The sequence below is a fragment of the Coptis chinensis genome, chromosome 2 (assembly GCF_015680905.1).
Source record: "Coptis chinensis isolate HL-2020 chromosome 2, ASM1568090v1, whole genome shotgun sequence".
NCBI classification, from domain to species: domain Eukaryota; kingdom Viridiplantae; phylum Streptophyta; class Magnoliopsida; order Ranunculales; family Ranunculaceae; genus Coptis; species Coptis chinensis.
The window spans coordinates 69,530,076-69,540,780 of record NC_141457.1 but is presented as its reverse complement, the minus strand read 5'-3'; the positions used below and the strand labels follow the sequence as shown (position 1 = coordinate 69,540,780).

Below are 10,705 nucleotides of genomic sequence, written 5' to 3'. Positions count from 1 at the left end.
CAGGATTTTACTTGACCTGGTACCGAGATGAAAATCTATAGATCACCAGGCTTTTGCTTAACCTATTATAAATCATATAATTCTAGAGATACAAATATTTGTTATACATGTATAAATATTGATTTCGAGAATGACAATATCTTTATTGAATGTATAACCTTGATAACAAAAATTACACCATGATACTTGAAACATTCTTTATTGATAAAATACTTTCAAATTTCTTACATTTTGAGGCTTTGGTAATATTACACCTTCAGCCATTTTTAAGTAATAAGCTCCATTGATTCCGACCTTGTGAATGATGTAAGGCCCATCCCAGCTTGCTTGCCCCTTTTTCTTTAGTAGCTTGAGTGACCACTTTCAATACCAAGTCACCTTCCTGAAAATGCCTTTCTCTTACTTTTTTGTTGAAAGCTTTTCTCAGCTGCCTATGATAAGTGTCAAGCTTTATCCTTGCTTGATCCCTTGTCTCCTCGAGATTTAGAAATTCTAAAGCCATTCTTTCATTATTTTGACCATTATCTATCATCTTTGTTCTGGATGTCGATACCACCCTTTCAGATGGAGTTACTGCTTCCATACCATAGGTCAAAGTAAAAGGTGATTCACCTGTAGTTGTTTGAGGTGTCGTTCTATAAGCCCTCAAAGTGTTGTTTAGCTCATCTACCCAAAGACCTTTCTTGTCTTCTATTTGTTTCTTGATATTATCCATAATGGTCTTATTTGTTACCTCTGCTTGCCCGTTACCTTAAGCATAGTATGGCGCAGATGTGAAGTGCTTAACCTTGTAAGATTCCAAGAAAGCTTTCACCTTTTCTCCTTCGAATTGCGGTCCATTATCTGATATAATGGCATAAGGCAAGCCATATCGACATATAACTCGTTCAAAAAGGAAATTTATGACATCCTTTTCTTTAATATGCTGCAGAGCTATGACTTCTACCTATTTTGTAAAATAATTTGTGACTGCCAATATGAACCTTCTTTTGCCTCTCCCTGGTGTAAACGGACCGACAATATCCATACCCCATAAAGCAAAAGGCCATGGGTTTGAGACACAATGTAACTCTTCAGCAGGGACATGTATGGCTTTCCTATGAACTTGGCACTGTACACACTTTTTCACATATCAAAGACAGTCCCTTCGCATTTGAGGCCAAAAATATCCCTGTCTCATGATTTTATTGGCCAATGATCTACCAGCTGAGTGGTTTCCATTCATTCGCGCCGGAAGCTTCGGCAATGATTAGTCAAGGCTTCCTCATACGATATGCATTTCAAATGTGGACCTCCAGGATTCTTTCGATACAATTCATTATCAACCAATACATATCTTTGGGCTCCAGACTTAATTCTTCTGGCCTCATTTTTGTCCTCCACTACTTTCCCATTAGCCAAATATGAGATATATGCTTCCATCCATGACGCCCCCAGTGTATCAATTTCCATGACTGCTGAGTCGTCAATGTAGATGCTTGGCTTCTCTTGAACTCCTATATGCAGAGTACGACTGTAACGCCCGTATTTTTTAATACGTATTTTTATCTATTTATTAATTAATTAAATTTATTTATTTTCAAAATTCGTCGGATTGGACTCGGGATACGTGGGCTTGGTTTTGGGCCCGAGTCTGTGTTGGGCTTGGGTTTCGGACCCAAGTATATAAACATATTTTTCTAGAAAATAGGGTTCCTGGAGAATAGAATAATTAAAAATGGAGGCAGAGAGAAGCTGGTTTGCTGGAGAGGTGGAGCGCGACGAATCGGGCTAGGAGGATTCGTAGGAGCTGTTCATACAGGTGAGTAGAATTTATCTCTCACCACTACTAAAATTATGATTTTCATCGGTTTAGTATTTACGAATTTACTGACGAGTGTTTCCGACTAGTATTTATAATTTATTTTGGTTAAACTGTCGAACTGTTATACTGTGATACTGTTGAGGCGATTTAGGCTAAATGGCGCTTGAGCCCTCTACTAAACAAAAAAAACGATGGTCCTGTCTATGTGTTGGAAGTGTTTGTATCTCATTCTTTTCGGTCATACTCTTTTGTTGTTGTGTGGATAGCTTTGAACAGCGTCCATGGAGGTCGAGTTGGTTCTTTCAATGGTGACTGATGTTGGAATCGAGTTGGGTAGTATAGTATAGTGTGGGTTTTGGTTAGGGATCAAAACCCAACTGTTTTGAAGGGTGCTAATGGTGCGGTCGAAGCTCCCGAATGGCGTTAATGGCTGCCAGAAATCTCCAGTTTATATTAAAATTGATTGTTTGGATTTTGGATGGGTTGTGGATGATGGGGTTGAAGTGGGGTAGTGTAGGGCGTATGAGGCTGTCGAATGGGTGCTGGGAAGCTTGGTGGAAGCTCCCAAGACTTGTCAATGGCGTTACTGCCATTACTGTGATACTGGAATTTGGTTGTTATGCGTTTTTAAAATGGTTTGAACGGTTTTTGTTTGATTGAGTGTGTTTGAGTGGGTGAGGGCTGAAAATGGTGGCGGTTGGAAGCTTGCAAACAAGCTTTAATGGAGGTCGATTTTTATTAGATCTAGTTTTGAAGGAGTTAGGGATTTAATGATTTGGGGGTTTTGTTTTTATTAAAAGTGTTTGGTTTTTGTTTATGAGTGAAACCGATTTGATGAAGTGAGGGATGGTGGCCGGATTTTGGTGGTAGAGTTGCTGGAGGAAGAAGATGACACTGTTCATCTTGGTTGGGCCTTTTTGTTGGGCCTTTGTTAGTTTAGTTCTATGGGCCAAAACTAAGTTTCTAATATTTTTGTTTGGGCCCGATTTCATTAAGTTATTTGGGCCAAAAGCTAACTAGTTCCTTTGGGCCTAAACACTAGTTAGTTATTGGGCCGGATTAATCTTTTGTTGCGGACCAGTTTAGGTTAAGTTGTTCGGGCTAAAACTAATTGCTTTTCTTTGGACCCGGTTCGAGTTAGTTTTGGGGCCGGTCCATATAACTTAAAATAGATCTTTCTGGGTCTTTACATGTTTAGACTTTCGGGTTCTAAGGTTTGGGCTCCGCCTGTTGGGTCCGAACCATTACCTTTGGTCATGAGCCCATGAGCCATGCACCTTTGACCTTAGCCATGAACCATGGTTATGACCACTGAACTGTCGAACACCTGAAAACGGCGGTTTGACTTTGACAATGACAGTTTGACTTCGACCATGACGTGTTGATTTTGACGTTGACCATGATGTGTTGACTTTGACCATGATGGGTTGACTTTGATTTTGATCATGATGTGTTGACTTTGACCATGATGGGTTGACTTTGATTTTGATCATGATGTGTTGACTTTGACCATGATGGGTTGACTTTGATTTTGACCATGATGTGTTGACTTTGACTTTGACCATGATGTGTTGACTTTGGCTTTGACCATGATGTGTTGACTTTGACCATGATGGGTTGACTTTGATTTTGACCATGATGTGTTGACTTTGACCATGATGTGTTGACTTTGACTTTGACCATGATGTGTTGACTTTGGCTTTGACCGTCGACCGTTGACTTTGACATTTGACCGTTTGACTTTGACCGTTGACTGTGAATGTTGACTTTTCTAGTTTTTCACATATTGGACTATATGGATAAATATAGAAATAAAATGTTGTCGATATTATATAACTTGGTTTGTCATTATCTAATTTAGATTTGACGTGAGTAGTGTGTAAAAGCATATATATATATTGGGCTTTGATTGTGGATCGGGACCGCTTATTTGTGATACGTTTTATGTGTATATTATATGGACACATATAATAATAAAATGCTTGTGGAAGCTAGTATATATGTATGTGTCCAATATCTAAGAAAGATTTGACCTTGATGTTATGTATTTTTTGACACGGACGATATTGAGATGTTAGGAGATATTATATTCCTAATACGTTATAATAAAAAGGTATCGCGATCGTTAAAGCATTGTGACATAATATAATATGTTGAGATAGTTATATTACTGCAATATCATGGAAAAATGTATATACACTCCATTATTTTATATGTGAGATGCTAATATAGTATTGGTTGGTTTGCCCACCCGGAGTGTGGTGTAGTGCAATAATATATTGGCACGCGAAAAAGAATGAAAATGGTTATGAGGTAACCGAGATATTTCTATGTATTGTGGCTTAGTGCAATAAGGTAATTGACCCGCGTGGTATAGTAGAAATGCTTATGAGTCATAAACGATGACACCCGAATAAATTACGAAACGAAAATCCTAGAACCCGACTACCACAACTCATGAGATTTGCCTTGTGTGGGCTTATGTGATATGATTGACCCATGTGTTGGGGTGTATATATAAGATGTGATTGACCCATGTGTTGGGCAATCGTGAGCGAATAGTGGCTTGATATATTCCGTTCGCAAAATAGAACGATGATGCATAATATTTTATGCCTAATAGTGGCGGTTTTACATAGATTTGGCTTCCGTGTGAGGATTTACCTCGTGCGCATCCCGCCCAGTGGTTACGCATGAGTGGCTCATTATGTAAGGGAGGCATGTGGATGTACATGTTCGGCGTTGGGTTGCGATTGTGGTAGCCAGGAAACTAGGTAAGACATAGATAATGACGGATTTTAGGGACACACAAAGAAAGCCCGAAATAATCTAATTATGGTAATATGTTTGGTTGGTTATTTATTTAGTTAGAACCTAAGGCCGATGGAGGAACTACATGCCTTATTTATGATGCGATAATATGTCAGTGTGGTTAGTGGGAAGTTAAAGGCGCTCGATTGGAGGAACTACCCGCCTTTAGTTATTGTACTTGAGTATGTTATATTAGTCGTTGAAAGTTAAAGCCTCGGTGGAGGAACTAACTGCCTTGTGGATTGGTATATATATGTATAAGTATATTTATATTTTAGGGCTACTCACACCAAAGATTGTTTATAATGTCAATTGACCCGATTGCATGTTTGTTTATCGGGTGTGTTCATTCAATGAACATAGTTGATAAGTTTTGACAGTTTAGTGATGAAGAAGATTGGTTCTTTGGTTTCATTTGCGTTAGCATTGCATCTCAGGTTGCGTTTTGTTTTCCCTTTGAGGTGATATAGATTTTCAGTTGAGATAATATTATTTGCCTTTTCATTTGTAAATTGTTTTATAATGAAGATGACTGTTGTTTAAGTTAAAATTTTTATTGGCTTTAAATTATCCGCATATTTTAAAACTGTTTATGGGCTTTTGGGAGTGGAGAGTGCGTCACACCTCGGAGATCGAAGGGTCGGGGACAAATAATGTTTTTCCGAATTCTGTCGAAATTCGGGGTGTGACAACGACCTTCTGTATTTTCCAGCATCGCTGCAACATATGCCAAGGCATCCACATGCATATTCCATTTCTATTGAGATGCTGAAGTCTTATTTTACTAAAATTCTTCAAGTTCGATTTTATAAAATTCAAATAATCGACCATATTTTCACATTTTGCCGAGTATCCCCCATTGATCTGGCTGACCACGAGCATCGAGTCACTAAAAATCGATAACTCTTTTATATTGAGAGATTTAGCCATCTCGAGACCAGCTTATTAAGGCTTCATACTCACCCCCATTATTGGACGATGGAAACCCAATGTTATTGCCTCGAGCCTTTGATTTTCAGGAGTAACCAACACCACTCTGATGCCACACCCCTTTCCTCCAGAGGATCCATCGACAAATAGTCTCCAACCATTTGTTCCAGCCCATGGATCGTCTGCATTGATAGCATCTTCAGGCTCTTGCAGCATTGCAAATTCTTCTTATTCCATGCCCCAACTGGCATCCTCAGATGGAAAATCAGCCAGGAAGTCGGCCAGTACCTGACTCTTTTCTGATACGCGGTTTCGATACTCGACTCCAAATTCATTTATTAGTATAGACCATTTAGACATCCTTCCTGACTTAGCAGTTTTCGCCAGAGTTTGCTTTAATGGGAGATTCATCATCACGATCACCGAATGTGCTTGAAAATATGGCTTTAATCTTTGAGACGAGAATAACAGTGCCAAGGCATACTTTTCTATCATCGAATATCGAGTCTCAGCCTCGAGCATTGTTTTACTTTAAAAATATACTGGTCTTTCCAATCCATTTTCTACTTTTATGAGGACATAACTTATAGCAAAGTCCGATACAGCAAAATAAATAAGCAAACTCTCTCCCTCATCTGGCTTTGTCAAAGTTGGCATTTCTTGCAGATATTTCTTTAATTCAGAAAATGCTTATTCACATTCCTCATTCTAACATAATTTGACATTCTTTTTAAACAACTTAAAAAGTGGCTTACAGCGGTCAGAAGTTCTGGAGATGAATCTATTGAGCGCCGCTATTCTCCTCATCAACCTTTGTATTTGCTTTCGAGTTATAGGTGATGTCATTTGTTAAAGTGCTCGTATTTGATCAAGATTAGCATCAATACCTCTCTTCGTAACTATGTACCCCAAAAACTTTTCCGAACTGACCCCAAAAATACATTTTTCGGGATTAAACTTCATATTAAACTCTCTCAATATTCTAAATACAGTGTCGAGGTCCTTTATGTGATCTCCAGCTTTCATAAATTTGATGACCATATCATTGATATAGACCTCGACAATACGTTTGATGAGTTTCTTGAACATCTTCTCCACTAGCCTTTGGTAAGTGGCTCCCGCATTTTTCAATCCAAATGGCATTCTGATGAAGCAGTATATTCCTCCATTAACCACGAATGCCATTTTTAACTGGTCTATCATAGCCATTAAAATTTGAAAATATCCTAAATAACCATCGCAAAAACTAATCAACTCAAAACCAGCCGTTCGGTCGACCAATTCATGAATTTAAGGCATGGGATAGTGGTCCTTTAGACAATTTTTATTAACATCGGTAAAGTCGACACAAATTCGAACTCTACCATCTTTCTTGGGTACAACCACTATGTTTGCTACCCATTCAGAATGGTCAACTTCTCTGATGATGCCATTATCTAACATCTTTTGTATTTCCAATTGCACAACTTTTTCATACATTGGCCTCACTTTTCTATGCTTTTGATGCACTGGAGTTGCGTTTTCTTTCATATTCAGTTTATGTGAACATATATCTGGATCGATACCGGTGAGATCCGACATCGACCATGCAAAAACATCTTGATTCTCTTTCAAAAATATCAACAACTCCTTTCTTATACTTACATCTATTTCTGTACCAATGAACGTATAACGCTCACTTTCCCCTTCACTGATATCAATCTTCTCCACTGCCTCTATGGTTTTTCTTTCCCATGGTGGTTCTTCATGTTTGTTCATCTCTTGAGTGAACTTTACCTGCCCCTGTATCTGCATGTTGGTGATAAGTGCTCAAAAAGTGCTATTTAACCCTCGATTATGCCTCTTGTTTAGCCATCTTAGTGGACTAATAGTGTTTATAAGTTGTGTTTTAAGATTCTACAGGTGAAAAAGAGAGTTTTGTAGAATATTAGAGAAAATGGGGTAAAATGAAGCAATTCGGAGCATTAAGGATCACATGGGAGGCCCGTGGACAATCATGGAGAAGGCCAAGGAATTAGAGCTGTTAAAGATGCGACTGGGACCTATTTTAAAGTCTATTTGGAAGCCCAAGGCCAAAGGATTCGTTGTTTGGACCAAAGCCTGCAAAAAAGGATAGAAGGATAGAGCAGAAGAGAGAAAATCGGCTTATGCGTCTGGGACGCATGTATCGAGCGTCCAAACGCATTGATTACGTCTGGGACACATAGATCGAGCGTCTAGACGCATTGATTAAGTCTAGGACGCATGAATAATGTGTCCAGATGCATGAATCGACATTAATCGAGCCAATTCCTTCTCCGCTTTGAAGACGGTCGACTGGAAGAAGTCTATTTGTATTAGGAAACAAATGACGGTTTGGAATGCTTCTAGAGCTCATTGTAACCCCTATAAATAGAGGACCTAAGTGCCTCATGTAACTGGCCAATTCACTTATATTCTTGTCTCCAGAACTTGAGGCGGAGAGAGATTAATAATAAAAGATCGGTTTTAACTAGCTGAGTCTTAATAAATTAGTCTTTCTAGTCTTATGTTCTTCAACTCTTCTTCTTCTTGTTCTTCCTTCTTTATGGAAGGCTAATCTTCTCCTTCAAGGAGAAGATGAAGCCGATCTTAAGGTTTAATGATTCTTCTCGTTCATGGTGTTCTTCAATCGTTTAGTTCTTTATGTTTGTAGTTATTAGTTCCATTGCCCACACTAGGGGATGGAAGTATAGAATAGGGTTTATGTTTTGCAATATTAATATCATGCTAGTGTTCTTTACTTTTCTTCTAGTAGTATAATTCTTTAGAGTTAGGGAAGTATTCTTTGTGTTGCCTTAGAAGGGGTAGCTCGGGGAGTGGGCTGCCTAGGGGAAGTATTCTTTGTGTTTGCCTTAAGTGGTGATTCATTGAATGGCAGCCTATTAGGAAGTACTCCTTGATGTTGCTCTTGGTAATACATTGAATGGCTGCCCGAGCTTACATAAAAGGAAAGAAGATATTAATAGCATAAACATAGGAACAACCTTAAGTAGAGTTAATTGTTAACGATGTTTCGTCCAAGAGGGCATCGGCACTCGCCGATTGCCTAATTGTAGTCTACTTGTAAGAACAACCATGAAGCAGAAGGTCATAGATCAAAAGTATTGGTGGATTCTAATCTCTTGAATTCCCTCTCTTATAAATTCTCAACAGTTTAGTTAGTTTAGCTTAGTTTAGCATTAAAATCTACAATCTCTACAATATTAGTTTTTAATCCCTCAAACCCCCTTTCTAGTCCTGTCCTTCACATAACATACACTTAAAAGTGGAACGATACCCTACTCATCCTTTACTTATTGAGGGATAATTAGGTTTTGATACGGTTATCTTTTGTTCAACGACCATACCACATCTCACACACAAAAAGAGAAAGTGTCAGTTGGTATCGGCAAGTAAAGCTTGCTGTAACTGCTAAGTAGAGTTTTCCAAGACGCCCCCAGTGTCTTGGCTTTTCCCCTTCATCATTCCCTTTATTGTGATGAAATTACACTTTTCTGATTCGGATTGATCGCCCCTAATCTCATGCAATCCGTATACAGTTGGGAATTTGAGAACTTGATAAAATGTACTAGGCACATCATGCATTTTGTGTATCCATTTCCTTCCCAATATGGCATTGTGATTAGATTGGTGTTTGATGACCACGAATTTTGTCATCACCGTTTAAGGCCCAACTTGAACTGGAAATTTTATCTCTCCAGCAAGTTTGGTAGAAGTTCCATTTAAACCATATAAATTGAACTTTGGTGGTTTTAAATGTGACTCATCGAGACCAGTTCCTTTGAACGCTTTCCAAAATAAAATATTAATTGAACTACCACAGTCCACTAATATCTTATGTACATCATAGCCTGAAATATGCAAAGTGATTAGCAATGTATTATCATGTGGTAACATTACCTTAGACAAGTCCTCCGGTACGAACATGATTGCCCCAGGAATGCTAGCCGATATTAGCTGCTGACTGACTTGTACTGGCTCGATATTTACCTTGAGCACTTCTTTGACCGTCGAGATCTTCCTTATCTTATCTTGAAAAATCTTTTTCTGAGGAATTTCCCCCTTGTAAATCATGTTTATCATGCCCAATGGCTTCTCCCTTATGGTCGCTGTCTCTACAGGTTTAACATCAGCACGAAATTTTCTCAGCTTCCCATCTTTCATCAGCCTATCTATCTCTTTTAATAATTGGAGACACCTATTAGTCTCATGGTTCTCGATCTTGTGAAATTGACAATAATGCTTTCCTTTCATTTCCCTAAGAGTATATTTTGGCCACACCACAAAATCTTCTTTTGCTATCCTCCGCAAAATATCTTCCGGCGTGGAATTTAGAGTTATGAAATTGCTAGGATCGAGCTCCTTTTTCAATGTTCTGTCATACTTTCTTCCCTGTTGTGGCTGATTTTCTCGATTTGTATAATGCTCTTGAGGTCTTTTGTTATCTGATCTCGAGGAGTCTCGACTTTCATAGCGATCATTATTATTCTTATCTTTCTTCCCCGCATCGGTGACTTGTAATACTGTTTGCACAGTGGCGACTCTCAACCCCTCCTCTACTATGATATCTCTATCCACCTTATCATACAACTCTTGCAATGTTTTAACCTCTTTCCTCAACAGATACTTATGCATATAAGATCCTGGTATTACCCCAGCTTGAAAAGCTATGACAGTTGTCATTTCTGATTCATCCAATCTTTCCACTGCCTGCATTTCAGCCTTGAACCTTGTTAAGAAATCTTTTAATGACTCCTTCGCTTGCTTCAATTGGAATAAGGTTGACACTTGCTTTGGCTTCACCCTCTGGTGACCATAATTAGTGAGGAACCTTTCTTCAATCTCTCTGAAGCATGAAATGGATCCCTCTGGAATTGTGCAAAACCACTTTAATGCTTTCCCTTTCAAGCTTGACAAAAATGATCGACATAGTACAGTATCCCAATATTCGGTGCCCTGATATATCGAGAACTAATGTCGATAACTAAAAAGATGGTCCATGGGATCAGTAGCTTCTTCATACTGGCTCAATTTTGGATTTTTGAACTTCGGACGTAATGACGCCCTCTCTATCTTCTTTTTTAATGGATTTCTACTGACATCATCTGCCAGCTTTCTTATCGATGCCGAGACCTTTTC

At 38.7% G+C, this 10,705-nt stretch overlaps 1 protein-coding gene across 1 annotated transcript; it reads right to left on the bottom strand.

Moving 5' to 3' along the window:
* Positions 1–256: 256 nt before the first annotated feature.
* LOC147517454 (uncharacterized) lies at positions 257–715 on the bottom strand. Its single transcript, XM_086593598.1, has one exon. The coding sequence runs from the start codon at positions 713–715 to the stop codon at positions 257–259; it is 459 nt and encodes a 152-aa protein (XP_086449724.1).
* Between the last annotated feature and the right edge of the window lie 9,990 nt (positions 716–10,705).